At 39.8% G+C, this 19891-nt stretch overlaps 1 protein-coding gene across 1 annotated transcript in view; it reads right to left on the bottom strand.

Annotated features, from left to right (window-relative positions):
• The window catches only part of LOC139444885 (uncharacterized), a 44305-nt gene extending 28353 nt beyond the window's left edge, over window positions 1-15952 (bottom strand). The window contains exons 1-2 of the mRNA XM_071225890.1: window positions 15025-15952; window positions 11590-12162 (exon numbers count right to left, since the gene is read on the bottom strand). Of these exons, the coding sequence (XP_071081991.1) occupies window positions 11590-12162; window positions 15025-15251 (800 nt within the window). The 5' untranslated portion in view covers window positions 15252-15952. The remainder of the gene's footprint in view (window positions 1-11589; window positions 12163-15024) is intronic.
• Window positions 15953-19891: the final 3939 nt, after the last annotated feature.

Below are 19891 nucleotides of genomic sequence, written 5' to 3'. Positions count from 1 at the left end.
CAGCTATTGCCCCCACTCTGACACTCACAGCTGTTGCCCCAACTCTGACACTCACAGCTGTTGCCCCCACTCTGACACACACAGCTGTTGCCCGACTCTGACACACACAGCTGTTGCCCCCACTCTGACACTCACAGCTGTTGCCAGACTCTGACACACACATCTGTTGCCCCACTCTGACAGTCACAGCTGTTGCCCCACTCTGACACTCACAGCTGTTGCCCCAACTCTGACACACACAGCTGTTGCCCTACTCTGACACACACATCTGTTGCCCTACTCTGACACACACAGCTGTTGCCCCACTCTGACAGTCACAGCTGTTGCCCCCACTCTGACACTCACAGCTGTTGCCCGACTCTGACACACACAGCTGTTGCCCCACTCTGACAGTCACAGCTGTTGCCCCACTCTGACACACACAGCTGTTGCCCCAACTCTGACACACACATCTGTTGCCCTACTCTGACACACACATCTGTTGCCCTACTCTGACACACACAGCTGTTGCCCCCACTGACACACACAGCTGTTGCCCCCACTCTGACACTCACAGCTGTTGCCCGACTCTGACACACACATCTGTTGCCCCCACTCTGACACACACAGTGTTGCCCCCACTCTGACACTCACAGCTGTTGCCCTACTCTGACACACACAGCTGTTGCCCCCACTCTGACACACACAGCTGTTGCCCCCACTCTGACACACACAGCTGTTGTCCCCACTCTGACACACACAGCTGTTGCGCGACTCTGACACACAGAGCTGTTGCCCCCACTCTGACACACACAGCTGTTGCCAGACTCTGACACACACATCTGTTGCCCTACTCTGACACATGGAGCTGTTGCCCCACTCTGACACACACAGCTGTTGCCCCCACTCTGACACACACAGCTGTTGCCCGACTCTGACACTCACAGCTGTTGCCCGACTCTGACACACACATCTGTTGCCCCCACTCTGACACACACAGTGTTGCCCCCACTCTGACACTCACAGCTGTTGCCCGACTCTGACACACACATCTGTTGCCCCCACTCTGACACACACAGCTGTTGCCCCCACTCTGACACACACAGCTGTTGTCCCCACTCTGACACACACAGCTGTTGCGCGACTCTGACACACACAGCTGTTGCCCCCACTCTGACACACACAGCTGTTGCCAGACTCTGACACATACATCTGTTGCCCTACTCTGACACATGGAGCTGTTGCCCCACTCTGACACACACAGCTGTTGCCCCCACTCTGACACACACAGCTGTTGCCCGACTCTGACACACACAGCTGTTGCCCGACTCTGACACACACAGCTGTTGCCCCCACTCTGACACACACAGCTGTTGCCCCCACTCTGACACTCACAGCTGTTGCACGACTCTGACACTCACAGCTGTTGCCCCCACTCTGACACACACAGCTGTTGCCCCCACTCTGTTGCCCCCGCTTTGGCGACTACACTTCAAAACATATTTTGACAAATTCTCGATTACAAATTTGAAACCTGAACAAAAAGCAATTCTGGAATGGCTAATAGATGGTGTAGATTGTAAGGATTCAGTCGTTAAATCCGTAACTATCGTTCGGAATACCCCGTGTTAAAGTTTTCAAGATTGCATGATTAGAAATCACATTCCGACAGTCACTTTCATAATCTGGTAAGTGACGCACTGATTGGTCGGATGAAAGGTCATTCTGACGTGACCCCTAATGGGATGTATTCAGATCCTTGTTTAGCGGTAGCGAGGACTAAAGTCTGATTTTAATCAGACCATGATGTAAACTCACTTGGTATTACAGGCAAGTGAGGTAGATGACATGGTAATGTAACTCTAAACCTCATCAGGACCATACAGGCAGCTGGTTGTTTACTTCAGGGAGACGTAAACGAAAATCAGAGCACACATCCATTGACCCAGATAACAATGTGAGTGAGTGAGTGAGTGAGTGAGTGAGTGAGTGAGTGAGTGAGTGAGTGAGTATGGTTTTACGCCGCTTTTAGCAATATTCCAGCAATATCACAGCGGGGGACACCAGAAATGGGCTTCACATATTGTACCCATGTCGGGAATCGAACCCGGGTCTTTGGCGTGAAGAGAGTACGCTTTAACAACTAGGCTACCCGACTGCCCCAGATAACAATGTATTCACGCTTGAACAGACATGAGTATGGAGTTTAGTGGCATATAAAAATACCTTATGATGATGATGATGTTTGCTGTTTAACACCGCATTTAGCAATATTCCAGCTATATGACGGCGGTCTGTAAATAATCGAGTCTGGACCAGACAATCCAGTGATTGACATCATGAGCATCGATCCACGCAATTGGGATACGATGTCAGGCATCCTTATTATTAATATAATTGGTGATGGTATAATTATATATGTACAACTATGAATAAGTCTAGCTCCTACCATGTATACTGAACAGGTGCTATGCAATAAACCCTGTAACACCTGCCAGAAGGTGGGATAAAGGACCTGTCAGCAGAAGGACCAGCAGAGGATTATTAATTATCTGCTCTGCAGCTACGATTAGAACAGACATGTTTAAGCTGTATAATCTGGCTGTTGACAGGTTCGGAACATATATCACCAGCAGATTAAAGAAGGACTTTGACGTGTTGTCAGCGAATAGGGAAGGCATTTAACACTTGGAAACAGTCCTTGATGCATAGGGTCATAAATATAGTTTCTGGGTCAAAATAGGTTCCAGGTTTCCTTTGCTTGTGGTTCACTGAGTTGGGGATTATGAACTTTTTACAAATTTCAGTTATATCACTGCTTATCAGCTTAATGTAGGAGAAAACTTTGATTTTTACCTCTAATTATTTTTAAGATGTGATACAATATCCATTTTTTTTAAATATTTTATTTAAAAAAGCTGTTCATTTATTTGATGGATGGGATACAGAGCAGGGATGATTGTAGGACTCCATATATGGTCTTTTGTATAAAGTGAAGTGAGCGTGTGAATGTTTGTTGTGTAATGCAGTACTCAGTGTGAGGATGAGTTGGGTTTAACGCCGCTTTTAACAGGATTCCAGTTATATCGCGGTGTGTCAGCTTAATGTGGGAGGAAAGCCCTAAGTGATGCAGGTCTCAGAAGTTTACCACTTCGGTGAAACCCACGAGCACGGGTATGGTGCTGACAAACCTAGAAACATGATTGGGGTGAACCTGGATTCTGTACAGTGAATTGCGGCGTCTCAGTGAGGCAGGACATGTTGTTGTGTCAGGCGGTTGGGTAGCCTAGTGGTTAAAGCGGCTGCTTGCCACCCCGAAGACCCGGGTTGAATTCCCCACATGGGTACAATAAGTGAGGCCATTTCTGGTGTCCCCCGGCATGATATTGCTGGACTATTGCTAAAAGCGGTGTAAAACCCTACTCACTCACTCACTCACTTGTTGTAGTGAGGTAGTTGGGGGTGAAACTCAACTTATCAATCATAACCTTACAGAAAATATACTTAAGAACTCAACATATCTTACAACCAACTCTTGATTAACATGAAAATATACAGAATAGTTTTATTTTCTTGAGAATGAAAGTGTTTGTTTAAAATCACAAACAAACACTGCTTAAACATGACTACCGTATTCCATGTAATAAGCGCCCAGGTTGCTCTCAAAATTAGAAATAGGGGGCTCTTATTAGAATATTATTTTGGTGAAAAAAAACAGAGCTGAAAGATAAATTTTGTGGTTTATGCTGACAGCCTGAAATGTTTATTTACTGATATATTTTTTCAAAATTTAATTGCCCATAATTAAGGGTACATACAACACACGTGTGTGTATTATACACGAACAAAAAGAACAAAAAAGTCTTGTGATCAATCGGAAGCGGTGCTAATTGGGATTGTTCACAAGCCAATATATTAGCCAATATCGCCGTGGGCGCTTATTGGAGTGTGGCGCATATTACGTTGAATACAGCATTTTCATTCAAAGCACATTTTCATTTAATTTCTTCTCTCAAATAAAATCCAAGAATACGCTGGGAATAAGGAATACTTCTTGACTGGCATGCCTATCAAATAATAATATCACAAACATTTAAAATGATGTCCCAAAGTGCATAAATCCTTTTGACAACCAGACAGAAAATGTAGCCAGTTCTGAGATGATTGTTCTTACAAATCAATAATATATATTTCAGAAAGGGATACCAGCATCAGACTAGCAATCAGATTACAAACTCTCTCCTGCAAAATCCCAAATCCTATATATATACAACTCAACATTTCATAGGGATCAGCTGTATGGTGCGTCAGGCACTGATAGGAACATCCCTAACAAACTGTGTGTAACATACAAACGCCAGGGGAGCCTCCAGCCAGGGCTGTCTGCAGCGGAATACCGGTACCTTCATGTATTTGTTTCTCATCCAGTGTAATCAAACCCCAGCGATAGATGATCAGCAAACAGAATACAACTCTAATTGTTGATAAAAGCTAAAAGGTTTTCTTGTTGAGGAACCACTTCAACAATAAACATGATAGGGACAGTTTATTGAACTTAGGGTGTGGGAGGTTGTTGTAGCATGCACGGTCACAGCAAAGTGGCTTGCTAATTGGGCACATGCTGGTTCAGATCAGCAAGTGAGTTGTTCAACCCCCTTTTGAACAGAATTTCAGTTGTATCAGTCTGTGTGCTTAATGTTGAATGGAAAAGTAAAGTGAAACAGGTCCCCGATTTTACAATTTTGTGAGTGAGTGAGTTGGGTTTAATGCCGCTTTTAACAGTATTCCAGTTATATCGCGGCGTGTCAGTTTAATGTGGGAGGAAAGCCCGAAATGATGCTGGTCTCGGACGTTTACCACTTCGGTGAAACCCACAAGCACGGGTATGGTGCTGACAAACCTAGAAACATAATCGGGGCGAACCAGGATTCCAACCCACAATCGTAGGTTTCTGGCGTGCCCAAGGGACACAACTCTGAACAGCGAATCGCGGCGCCTTGGACGACTGGAAAGGAACAGGGACACAAGTGTCCTGGTTGTGGAAGATGTTGCAGTACACTGTGGATAAGCCATTATGACGAAGTCCCACTGTTAAGTGTTGTTGCAGTTGATTCTGAGGCAGGAAATCACTGGCCATTCTAAAACTAAAACTCATACCATATAGATCATTATGCGGGGCTAAAACAAGGACTGGTCGGCTCGGAGTCAGTATACTGTGTCTGAGTGGGGTATTCATGTTAAACTGCGGCATGGTATCTCAGTTTGCAAGCACTATTAAATCAAAATCAGTCCGGACTAGTACAAGCAGCCACACAAACACACACACGTACATGCACGTCGCTATATAAGTGCAATAATCTTGGACGCGATGTTAAACCCCATTTCACCTCACCTCACCTCTTTCAGAACGATTTCTAATTTTTTTTCTCATTTCTGAACTTATGATCTTAGCTTAAGATAATTAACCTTTAGCCTGCTGAATTATTTTCACACTTCTTACCCTGCCTGCTGGATTAATTTTAGCATAAGGCGCTCTAAAGAGGGTGGGTGATTTAAAACAGTCGGTGCTTCATGATACAAGGGCCAATTGAAGAAATATTTTGCACATTTATTCCTGATAGAAAAATACACAGTACTTTATTAAAAATTCCTGATGTTTTCAATCATACCAAGGTTAAGACCAAAAAACCCACAAAATTTGTAAATTTTCGTGGTCTTGTCTGAATTATGTTTTTAAAGGTGGTTTACGTTTCATGTTAGGAACCTTTTTAAAGCGCTAAATTTGTGCAAATTGATTTCAATAATCAGATCTTCGATATCTTAATTTTAACTGAGTATAAATTCGATGTTTTAAATTGGTAAATAACAACGGGATTGTAAATTATGAATCACTTCATTAAATATATTATCCAAACATTAAACAGAAAAAAACTAAATTTTCGAGGTCATCATGACAGTTGCAGAAATACGAACATTCGAGTTAATCTAGCATGTCACTTTATAATATTTGCAGGAAACAATAAATTACTCATAAATATTCACCAATCCTTATTTCAAGTGTTTTAGTTGAATATTTACGATATATGCAAATATAAGACCGTATCATGATGCTAGCAGATGTTCGAACATCAAACATGGCGTGCTTTGCCCGACCTCGGCATAACTTATTGCTATTTTAATATCAACAAAGTTTACACTGTCTTCATGTATATGCCTTGGCGAAAGTTTATGATCTTCTCAATCGAAGATTGTTTCATTTGTCATTTTCTGTTTAATATGACGAGAGAAAAACGAAAATAAAGATCGTAAATTCTGACAGCAATATTTCAGTTTGTGCAAAGGTCACCTGATGTGATGTCACAGACAGGGGTAGTCTGCTGATAATCTTTCGGAACAGAACAATTACAGTCAATTTTAAAATATTTCGCCTGTATTATACAGAATAAACACAAATCACTACATATTATCAGTAATCACCAATAAATTACAAAGTGATTTTCATGATATAATTGGCGTATTAGTTAATCCGTTTGACCTTGCATGCTCCCGTGACCCGGAAACGGGAGACGATGAATCAACACGCCACATGCAAGTTTCTCCGCATCTTTTATTTGAACTTGAATTGATATCTAAGGGTCACCATTCCATGTTACGTTGAATATAAAGTGATATGATTCATGTATCTGCGATATACATGCTGATGATTTTGTTTTCACTATAATAATTATGTGTGTGAAGCAATAAGTCTATAGAAATCGTTGATCGGCAATGATCACCCTCTACAACATGTGTGTGAAAATAGGCGTGACAAAAAGTGTTTTAAAATAGCATTGATGCGATGCCAAATATGATAGGATATACGCTGGTGCGTGATGTATATATCAATAAAATACTAAATACTTATTTTCAGTGTTAGTTTCTAATTAAATGTGGGATAGTTTTAGATCTAGCATGATTTTACAACAATTCACAGAGCATATCAAAACTTATTCCATCAATATAGAGCCCGCCATGATTGTGTATTGATGATAGATTTGTTAATGTTTAATCATTTACATCTGTTCACAGCTTCTAAAATATTAAGCTATATTTTTATATTTAGTTGCTATTTTTTTCCACAATGATTATGTGTATGGATACTAAATATTGGTCAATGCATCAGCACAGTGTAACTGATCAGACTTTAATTATTATCTTTAGTTTAAACATATTTTATTCAACAATTGTTATCTTTCACCTGAACATAAATTATGCAAATAAGTAACAATTTGAAGTCAGTATCAAAGTTTAGTATTCCATGAAAAATAAAGTAACAGATAAGAATAGATCCTTATGAACCTATACATACACAACTCATATGGACATTAATCTTGTGTATGAAGTTGTTTGTTTCCAAAAAACTAATTCTTAAATATAATTTTAATATGAATACGATACATTAATTTCTTGTAACAGAACATGATATTTTTGTTTGTTTAATCACAAGAACCAGGGTGGCACTTAGCTGGTGAGTTAGCCATATATTCATAAGAGAATGTTATCTTTTGAAAAAGGAATAGGGCACATATACATACATTGACAATTCTTGCAGTTCTGTTCGGTTGGAGAAATTACATGGAAATATCCTATCTTATGTATTTTTTCAGGGTTCTCACCAATGAAATAATGTGTAATTAGTGTGGCAGGACTTTCCAGGTTTGTTGTGGTATGCTGTTGTGTGCTTGACAGTGACACTCAAGCATGCCCCCTGACTGAGTGAGTGAGTTTGATTTTACGCCGCTTTTAGCAATATTTCAGCAATATCACGGCGGGGGACACCAGAAATGGGCTTCACACATTTTACCCATGTCGGGAATCGAACCCAGATCTTCGGCATGATGAGCCAACGCTTTAACCACTAGGCTACCTGACCGCCCCTGTCCCCTGAAGGAACATGAACCATTGTGAAATGTGATCAACAGGTTTTCGTCTATCAGTCAATGTGATGTACAAAAATTCAAAATAAATGCAGATCATCACCAGCTATGGATCTGACATCCTTGATCATTTTGATGGGTTTCTGAATATACAGTCAGTATAGGTCCTTATGTTCTTTGTGTCTCTCAGCCTTCTGGGTGGAATGAAAAGAAATGTCCCTGTATACATGATTACCTTTGTCAGATGTATTTTGTCCTGTCAGCCACCCCCCCCTGACTTTATGTCACCTTATGTGGTTTATTTTCGCATACATGTACTGCTGCAAACCTGTTTTACCTTGTATATGCAATCACAGTATCAAAACATCATCAGCTGGTGTGTCACAAGTTCCTCAGTTGGTGTGTATAAAAGTGCCCTTGCCATCATGAAACAAGAAATGCCAAAAACAAAAGTATTTGCAATAGAAAAAAACACATTTGTCCTTCCTTGAATAATATTAGGTTTAGTGCTTGAAATATTCAGTTATTATTCTTTTAAATTTCATAAGGAATTTTCTTTGATGGACCAACATCTAACCATCTGACAAGTTAGATAGAATTATAACTTTAAAAGCCCTCATTTCTGAGCTTGGTTTCGTAAACAAATACTTGTTTATAATGTGAAATGGAATTCCACTGATTAGAAATCTTTTTTTATCCCTTTGTTCTACGAAATCCATTTGAAATGTGCTTTTTGTACGTAAAATGTCTTGAGAATTTGTAGCCAAACAGGTATGTTCTTTTGTGTCCACAATAATTTTGTATTACAGTTTTGTAGTTTCAAACTTACACATTGTTTTTTGTATGAAAAAGTTAATTTAATATCACTTTTCTGTCAAAACACTAGATCTACAATTAACTTACGGTTTATCAATTTACTAGCCTCATCTCCAGAGACAAGAATTTATTACTTTCCTATCACAATCAGTCAATTTGAGTTGTGCCAATGTGGACTGACTACACTCAAGGACCAGTACATTTAGGTTAGTCATATTATGAACTTGATGGAATGTTTTAACATAATATTCAGCTCATTATTTGCAATAAACATGAAAAAATAAATATGATCAAACAGATTTAGTTTAGTTTTCTTGGATACAAAATCACCAAGTACTTTTGGTACAATTTTGTTTTGGGTACAAAATCACATAGGCCCAACATTCATCCAGTCGACGTGTATACCTACTTTCATCGTTCTGAAGATTGGGGAGGGGGGAGTAAACGTTTTAAAAACAATCCTTAATATTCTAAATTGTCCTTCTTTCAATGACAGACCAATAATAATATTCTGTTCTTATTATTTTGGCATATCAATATGTTATATCGCTCTCCGCTGCCGTCGTTTCAGTAAATAATTTTTAAATCATTGAGAGTGGAATTCTTTACGGTTTCAGATTTAGACTTACAGATTTGATCATGTTGATGTTACGCACTGGCGGCAATCAATATATATGAAATATGAAACAAATAGGAGTGAAGACTGCTATCCAGATCAATGAATAGTAAAGAGTTGTCGAAAAATAGTAAACTATATTTTCTTTTGAATTTGTATCTATTTTGGAATTTTTGTTACAACAGCTTACCAACTTTTGCATATTTTGCTTCCATGTGTCACATGCGGTACGTGCTTCCGGTTTCAGAAATGATAGCTAAAAGTGCAAGTATTGGATTATTTTTAGTAAACTGCACTATTTAGCTATTGAATGGTTTACCAAGAATGTATATCAGTTCAGATTTTGCATATCATCCAATATTTGTCATTATTTGCAGTGTTTGTTGACTTTATTCAACTAAACAAATCGCGAGTTAGGCCACGCCCAAACGTATCACTGACTTTTGTCAGCTTGTCAATGTGTCCGAAAGTTTATCAAATGAAATCATTAGCAAACTCTATAAAAATGAGATATCTTTTTACAAATATTTATACATGCGTGTCAATAATTCTAGAAAATTAAGTTAGATCTAATAAAATTATTGTAATAGTCTTTCGGGATCACTATGCATGTAGGAGTTGTTTGTTTACCACCGTTGCCATGATCGTACAAGTTCCACCTAGTTGATGACGTTACGATTCAGATTGTTTTTGTTTATAATTAATTACATAGAAATTTGCTAATTTTGAGAAATTAAGGAACTTGAGTGTTTTCCTTTCGTCAGAAAACAATAAATTATGATTGAATGTGGAAAAGGATAACATTATAAAGAAAATATCGGACTACATGCCGCTCAACGTGAAGTGCCAAAAGTCAACAATGGCCGTTTCTAGTAGTTGTGTGCTAAGAAGTTTGGCCGAAACTTTTTAAACTCGCAATATTTTCTTTTTGAGGTAAATAAACCACTGAGAGTTTTGATATTGAGCAAGATGAGCATTTATGCATGTCATACGTAATTTAAATGTTATGCAAAGCCTCCATGGTAAATAGATATGGTGAGTTTTGTTTGTGGGTGTCACTGTGCTATTCGCCTGTCAAACTGCTTCGACAATAGCAACAATGCTAGTGACACACTTTGTCGAACAGTAGCGTTGAGAGCTTTAATGAGAAAAATTAACTTATGGCAATCACGGGTTACTGAAGACCTATTCTACCCCGGATCTTCAGAGATTGCATAGTAAAATGAGTATTGTAAAGACATACATTCGTTCCTGTTGATAATTGCATGAAATAAGTGCAATAGTGTTTAAATATTTGGTACTACATTTGGTCACAACCATTAGAAGTACTTGTGTAGACTAAGATTTAGTCCAAGAAATAAAGTTATAAATATAAAAAATATAAAAATATACCAAATATAAAAAAAAGCATAATTTTTTTTTTAAAAATATAAAAAAATGTAATTCAAAAGGTGCCCAATTTTAGGGATGAAGCAATCTTGACTTGCACAATCATTCTAGTCTTGGGTGAGATCAAGCGATATCTAGACTGTAGATATCGCTGCAATGAAATTGCATCACAATGCTCTGCAGACCATTGTGACGTCATTGGTTACAATCAAATGACATCACTAATGGCTCTGCTACTGAAGCTGTCAGCAGTACTTTTTACACTTAAGACACTGCTTATTACTTTCTACAAACTGAAAAAGTTGGAAGAATGATGTTGGATGATAAATAAAATCTCACCCTCATGTCTTTTGATATCAAATATATCAACACTCGTTGATAAAAGTGGAAAAAGTCCTCGGCAAGCCTCAGAGTTTTCCCACTTTTATCAACTCGTGTTGATATACTTCATATCAAAAGACATGAGGGTGAGATTCTCTATATAAGCACCACTGCAAGCAAACAGAACGCACAGGCTAAGATCAAGTGGTTGAGATTGCTTGCCAAAATCTAAATAAATTGAACAATTTCACATAAAAAATGGGTAAAATGGGACAAAACCTATGGGATCAGGGCCCAAGTGCACAAAGCGATCTTAGCGCTAAGATGACCGTAACCCCCAGGCTTTAACATAGGCTTACAATAGTTGTAGCGCTAAGATCGCTTTGTGCAAGTGGGTCCTGGAAAACGTGGTTGACAGCATGGGCACTGAAAATCACCGTCAGACAGGAAGACATTTTGGACAACCAAACCACAATGTCTCTGAACTAAATCTTTCTGGAATCCTCACTTTTCTAAGTGGTAATACAAACACAATACATATGTCAAACTTACGGAGGCTCCTTTTCAACATCTGTGCCTTCGGCCATCATTGCGTTTACATAATCTTCAAACGAAGATCCCATGTACCCGTTGCCGCCTCGTCTCACCACTTCCAGAGAGCTGCCAGAATACAGCATCCATTGTCCATATTTGGATTTCAAACTTTTCAAAGTCCATTCCTCAGGATCTGTCCAGTCCTTAGCACCATTCCGGAACTTTAATAGTAAAGGCTTTTTGAACCGATATTCCTCTTCAAACTGTTGTTCGGTAATTTCATCAGCGTATACTCTGTCGATATCGCATACCTTGAGCCCGTATTTCTCAAGTATTGCAGGATCAGCTTCGCGCCATTTTTCAACAGATTTGACTAAACTTTCAGATTCGTGTGATGTAGATTTTGTATTAAAGAGATTTAGAGAAACCATCCCAAAGTCTTTCAGTAGAATGGCCGTTCCTACAACTGCTAGAAAAGCCAATATACCCGTCTTGTAAGGTTTGAGGGTTGACTCCGGCAAGGCAACATCGTGTTCTGACTTCACTTCACCATTTTTATCCTCCATGCTGCGTTTTGTCATTTTCTTAGATCTGAAATAAATCATAATAGTCAGTATCGCTCATGGAAATAAATCAATATGGCAAAACACTCCCTATAAAGTCTGTAACAGGCAGTTAGCCTTAACCACTGTTCACACTCTTCTTTATGTATATATGCGCGTGCGTGCGTGCATGTTTGTAAGATGTAAACATGGTTAATCCTAAAGCTTGTGAGTACAGCGTGTGTGTAAACCTGTTCATGCACCTGTGAAAACTTAATACTGACTACTAACACTTGACAACTTCACACCTGTCCAATACCTGTGTAAAAGTAATACCCGACAACCAACTACACACCTGTCCACCTACCTGTGTAAAATTAATACCCGACAACCAACTTCACACCTGTCCACCTACCTGTGTAAAAGTAATACCCGACAACCAACTTCACACCTGTCCATGTACCTGTCTAAAAGTAATACCCGACAACTAACTTCACACCTGTCCACCTACCTGAGTAAAAGTAATACCCGACAACTAACTTCACACCTGTCCACCTACCTGTGTAAAAGTAATACCCGACAACCAACTTCACACCTGTCCATGTACCTGTCTAAAAGTAATACCCAACAACTAACTTCACACCTGTCCACCTACCTGAGTAAAAGTAATACCCGACAACTAACTTCACACCTGTCCACCTACCTGTGTAAAAGTAATACCTGACAACTAATTTAACACCTGTCCATGTACCTGTCTAAAAGTAATACCTGACAACTAACTTCACACCTGTCCACCTACCTGTGTAAAAGTAATACCTGACAACTAATTTAACACCTGTCCACCTACCTGTGTAAAAGTAATACCTGACAACTAACTTCACACCTGTCCACCTACCTGTGTAAAAGTAATACCCGACAACTAACTTCACACCTGTCCATGTACCTGTGTAAAAGTAATACCTGACAACTAATTTAACACCTGTCCACCTACCTGTGTAAAAGTAATACCCGACAACTAACTTCACACCTGTCCACCTACCTGTGTAAAAGTAATACCCGACAACCAACTTCACACCTGTCCACCTACCTGAGTAAAAGTAATACCCGACAACCAACTTCACACCTGTCCACCTACCTGTGTAAAAGTAATACCCGACAACCAACTTCACACCTGTCCACCTACCTGTGTAAAAGTAATACCCGACAACCAACTTCACACCTGTCCACCTACCTGTGTAAAAGTAATACCTGACAACCAACTTCACACCTGTCCACTTACCTGTGTAAAAGTAATACCCGACAACTAACTTCACACCTGTCCACCTACCTGTGTAAAAGTAATACCCGACAACCAACTTCACACCTGTCCACCTACCTGTGTAAAAGTAATACCTGACAACCAACTTCACACCTGTCCACCTACCTGTGTAAAAGTAATACCCGACAACCAACTTCACACCTGTCCACCTACCTGTGTAAAAGTAATACCCGACAACCAACTTCACACCTGTCCACCTACCTGTGTAAAAGTAATACCCGACAACTAACTTCACACCTGTCCACCTACCTGTGTAAAAGTAATACCCGACAACTAACTACACACCTGTCCACCTACCTGTGTAAAAGTAATACCTGACAACCAACTTCACACCTGTCCACCTACCTGTGTAAAAGTAATACCTGACAACTAACTACACACCTGTCCACCTACCTGTGTAAAAGTAATACCTGACAACCAACTTCACACCTGTCCACGTACCTGTGTAAAAGTAATACCTGACAACCAACTTCACACCTGTCCACCTACCTGTGTAAAAGTAATACCTGACAACCAACTTCACACCTGTCCACCTACCTGTGTAAAAGTAATACCTGACAACCAACTTCACACCTGTCCACCTACCTGTGTAAAAGTAATACCTGACAACTAACTACACACCTGTCCACCTACCTGTGTAAAAGTAATACCTGACAACCAACTACACACCTGTCCACCTACCTGTGTAAAAGTAATACCCGACAACCAACTTCACACCTGTCCACCTACCTGTGTAAAAGTAATACCCGACAACTAACTTCACACCTGTCCACCTACCTGTGTAAAAGTAATACCCGACAATTAACTTCACACCTGTCCACATACCTGTGTAAAAGTAATACCCGACAACCAACTTCACACATGTCCACCTACCTGTGTAAAAGTAATACCTGACAACCAACTTCACACCTGTCCATCTACCTGTGTAAAAGTAATACCTGACAACTAACTTCACACCTGTCCATCTACCTGTGTAAAAGTAATACCTGACAACCAACTTCACACCTGTCCACCTACCTGTGTAAAAGTAACACCTGACAACTAACTTCACACCTGTCCACCTACCTGTGAAAAAGTAATACCCGACAACTAACTTCACACCTGTCCACCTACCTGTGAAAAAGTAATACCCAACAACTAACTTCACACCTGTCCACCTACCTGTGAAAAAGTAATACCCGACAACTAACTTCACACCTGTCCACCTACCTGTGAAAAAGTAATACCCGACAACTAACTTCACACCTGTCCACCTACCTGTGTAAAAGTAATACCTGACAACCAACTTCACACCTGTCCACCTACCTGTGTAAAAGTAATACCTGACAACTAACTTCACACCTGTCCACCTACCTGTGTAAAAGTAATACCTGACAACCAACTTCACACCTGTCCACCTACCTGTGTAAAAGTAATACCTGACAACCAACTTCACACCTGTCCACCTACCTGTGTAAAAGTAATACCCGACAACCAACTTGACACCTGTCCACCTACCTGTGTAAAAGTAATACCCGACAACCAACTTCACACCTGTCCATCTACCTGTGTAAAAGTAATACCTGACAACCAACTTCACACCTGTCCACCTACCTGTGTACTGTATCAGTGATGCTTCCTCTTCGAACAGCTGCCTGGTCCCCGGTCTCATCAGTCACATGACCAGCAAACCTCGCTCCCGCCACCTTCAGCGACCCCCGTCTGTCCCGAGATGCAACACGGATGCCCTCATCCCGATTCCGAGTCCTGCCCGTGGATCGACATTTCAGTCTGGGCGCTGCAGGCATGATATCACACAATAGAGAATGGACACATATCATTTCACACTTCCATAATTATTTCATAAATGTCACTTTCATGATCCTTTTTGTAGACAGCTGTGCATAATGAGAACCACATGTGTTGTATTTGAGGCGTTCCCGGACAAGATGAAGAATTTCCCATAAATCAGTGTAAATGTTTTATCGATAAAACATTTCAGCATTTAATATAAGCTCAAATGTTATCGATCTCAATATCAAACTGCTACTTTTTGTCTGATCCAACAGTGCCCCTTGTTTCAATCACAAACACACATTTCAAATCAATTCCACTTCACAAAACATGAAGTCCTTCAAAGATAGTGCTGGGTAAGAAATCTAAAATTATCACCAGAAAATCATGACTACAGAAACCCACACACCATGAAACTGACACTATCTAATATTTCAACACAAAACCAGCTGTCACCATCCGCAATGGAAACAAACAGATCAAACTGTCAAAACACAGAAATATCTGTAAATGTGTCCTCAAAGTGTATCATGTCTTCAAAACACGTCTAAAGCAGCCTATAACGGCAAGGGCTTCGAATACATATCACCACTCTGAGTCATGACAAACAACCATTTTGACTTCAATCAAAGTAAACAAGCTCTCTTAAAAATTTCAGCTGCATGTGTGATCTGTCCTGAAACGTCTATAAATAGCCATAAGCAACTTAAATCCTCGGTGACTGTGAACTGTCATTGCCTTTATACTCATACATGATATTCACACCATGATCCAAATTCATGCACGATTTAATCTCAGGTAATATACTGTCATTGTTACAAGATACATCATATAGACAGGCTGTTATGACCTATGTTATAAGCCCTATACAACCCATGGACAGTATGTAACAGTTTAAAACTATTCCTTTTCATAACACAAAACTCACACCTCATGTAATAATTTTGTACATACTTAATTTCAGACACATCAAAGCTGATACTTCAAATATGAACATCATCAGACTGAAAATACAATAGGTTACGTTTTGACGAAAAAATATTCCCTATCACTTCATGAGTAAATTCAATCAATAAATGAGACATACATTTGATAACACCACTGTTAGAAACGTGTCTTATAATAAAGAAGTTGACACCCATTGATTCTCTTCGCTGACACTGTAGAGGTTAACAAGCGTGATATGAGTGTATACTTGACATAAACACAGGAATAACAACGCAAGGTACATCTTGAAAGGAAAGAAGCTTCTCCTTGGCTGTTGTCGTGACAGAAACAATATAGCTGTCTGATCAAAAGAATGTTCAGTGAATCACACGGTCACCCATACAGTCTCTATAAATGTAGAATTCACAGACTCTGGAATTATTTCAGCCATTAAACCTCCCTTCTCTAATTTATTCTGTTTTTTATAGTTCCAACTCCAGGTAAACTTTCACCTGTCACAATTAATTGTCAATTAAGACTTTAAAATGATTTCTTTCACAATGGAACACAATATGAAATCAGCATCCTTGAAAAACTGTTCTTTAAGTCATCTATACACTGTACACATCGCAAACACACATGCTAGGTCCATGCTGCACGGAAAACGCTATTGCCTGAGTCTGGCAAGCTTGAGAACCTATGCCAGTACGGTCATAAACTATAGGGTTTACATTGTCTCCCTGCTGAGTATGCGGTGTGCCTGTCGACAGTTAACTGCGTGACTTATACCACCACCATCACGGGGAGCAAGACCCCCCTCCCAGCAGGAAGCACCCCCATCAGCTGATTATCAAGGTACATGCAGGCAGAGTGCAAGCTTCCTGACATATATATGCGTGAACAAACGTGTTTTGAGCTGTTCCGTTAAGGCTAATTATGTCGATAGCTTTCTATCACCATGTCCCATCTCAGGATTTGACTGGGGCTTTGGCGGGAGGTATAGGCCTGCTGGGCTATGATTATGACAATGTATTAATACTGATACTCCCCACAGGGTCCTAGAGGTTAAAATGTAAGGGTATTTATCATGTGTAGTTAGTTGTGTAGTGTAATGAGTTTGGCAAAATAAATATCCTCACCAAGATCAACATGCCCTGCTGTGATAAGGTAACTAACGAGCAAATAATGTTAAACAACATAATTGTTTGTCTTGTGAAGTGATGATATCTTAAGGCAAGTTAATTTTTCTGTCATGCAGAGAAGCCCCACCCTAAAAAAAAGAACCTTTCAAAATGGCGTTTAATTATAAAGATGTATCTCAAAAGCATTACTTTAATTTTGTTTATACGTATGATCACATTTAAAGAAGTTCTTTTGCTAATATATTTTTTTGTCTCCTGTCTGTTAGCATACGGACCAAAAAAATATGAAATTGGTCTGGGAAAAATGTTCATATGTTGTGAACTGTTCCTGGACCAGTTCTTTCAAGTTATGTATTCAGTATAAGATAGAGGAATCCCTTGCATCAAAACTTCATAAACGGTTCATCAAATTCTGAATGTTTCATTTGTGGAAAATAGATTATCTTCCCACAATTTGAGCAAACAAATACTTTCTTCTTCCTGTCATTGGCTAAGTGGCACGATGAGCTTAAGCAGCTCTCTCCACTTGAAGGTTTGGAAAGTCATTATACCCAAAGTGCATCACTTCCGACGTTTATTTTGTGATGTACTGCAGTTTATCAACCATTTAGCGCAAATTATTAGGCATTTTTGGTGTAATGACGGCTAATGCTACCCCAAACCTCCATTAAGTTAATGGTCCGTTCATGTACAGATGGTGTCAATAAAAGTTTGATACAACCACATTTAATGGCACATTAATTACATGGGTGACACATTAATGGTGAGGTGATGTGAAATGGGGTTTAACTTCGCGACAAAGATTATTGCACTTATAGAGCGACGTGCATGCACCTGTGTGTGTGTGTGGCTGCTTGTGCTTGTCCGGACTGATGCCGATTTATAGTGCTAGCCCACTGAGATACCATGCCGCAGTTTAACATGAATACTCCACTCAGACACAGTATACTGACTCTGAGCCGACCAGTCCTTGTTTTAGCCCCTTAATGCCGAGCGCCAGACAGGGTAACAACAAGTACCATCTTTTGGTATGACGCAGTCGGGAAATGAACCCTGGACCTTCCGCTCTCCGGGTGGACGCACTACCACTAGACTACAGATATGGTCGCGAGTTAGGACACATCCAAACGTAGCATCTCAAAGCTGAACCACCATCTTTTACCTTCTTTTGGTATGACGTGGCCGGGGATCAAACCCTGGACCTTCCACTCTCCGGGCGGACGCTCTATCACAAGACAACGGAGGTGGTCAACACATTAATCTACCATTTAACTCTGATATAACTGGGTCAAGACGCAGCCGTGTAGTGTCCGTCCAGTTACCAAGGGGGATGAGTAAACTTGTAATGAGAGTGTGCTCATGATATATTTGAAAGTTTTTTTTTTTTTTAAATTTCCAACATCTCATAATGATCACATGAAAAATTAAACTTTAATTAATAATTATTTATCAACAGCATAGCAAATTACATGTACAAATTCTGTTTTTTTTCTCACCAAAATTATATTCTCATAAGAACCCGCTATTTCTAATTTTGATAGTGCCCTGGGCGCTCATTATGTCGAATACGGTTATTGACTAACTGGTAATACAGGTCATGTTATCAAGAGACAACACAAATAGAGATTTGATATATGTAGATAGAGATATTCACCTGGGGTGGCCTATAAAGGATCAGGCTTCCTATGCTAAAGGTCTAGGTTTGATTCCCACATAGGCACAAAGTGTGAAGGTCAAGATATTCCTGGAACATTGCAATGCAATCCTGACTCTCACTCGTTCTAAACATTACACCTCTGATGTCAAAACTTACTAGTTCCATCAGTAACATGCAATTAGGATACGATGACATGCATCAATCAAGTCAGCGAGCCTGACCACCTGATCTTATTAGCTGTCTCTAACGACAAGCATAGTCACCATTTACGGCAAGCATGGGTTGCTGAAGACCTTTTCCAACCTGGATCTTCACGGGTCTTCTTAGGATTGCTTATCATAACCGAAATTCTGCCTTGTATAGAACTAGCCACTAAATATTCCAGAGGGGGCGGGGGGCGGACATTCTTGGTAAGGTGAGACAAGATGAGGTGAAACAGGTTTTAATGTTGCAATCAAGATTATTGCACTTGTATAGCAACGTGCGGGTGTGTGTGTCTGCATGCAGAGATCCCTATTAATGCTTGTTTTATAGTGCTAGCCCATTGAGATACCATGACGCAGTTAACTGACTCCGAGTCCTTGTGTTGTCTCCTTAATGCCAAGTGTCAGACAGGGTAACAACAAGTACCATCTTTAACCCTCTGGATGCCGAGGTTTTTTTCTGACGCACATTTTCCTAAGATCGGAAAAGTGAAGGTTGTGTGAGAATTGCGCTCACGGGGCACTGGATCTACCTCTGGCTATAAAATTACGCAGAGGTGGAGAATATTAAATTTCCTATTTGATGCTGTAAATTTAACTGCAAATATTAAACTGGTTTAAAAAAAAAAGACACTTCTAAGTGTTGTCTGAGAATTTATTCTGCGTTGAAAAACAGTAGATTTCTCCGCTTTTTATTGTACTGAAAGTACTGTGCGACTATTTTTATATATTTAGCTTTACGGAAACTATGAGCGAAC

The sequence above is a fragment of the Haliotis cracherodii genome, unplaced genomic scaffold, assembly GCF_022045235.1.
Source record: "Haliotis cracherodii isolate W230 unplaced genomic scaffold, xgHalCrac1.p SCAF_6, whole genome shotgun sequence".
Taxonomy (NCBI): Eukaryota; Metazoa; Mollusca; class Gastropoda; order Lepetellida; family Haliotidae; genus Haliotis; species Haliotis cracherodii.
Note: the sequence above shows the minus strand (reverse complement) of the source record. Positions and strands in the feature narration are given on the sequence as shown.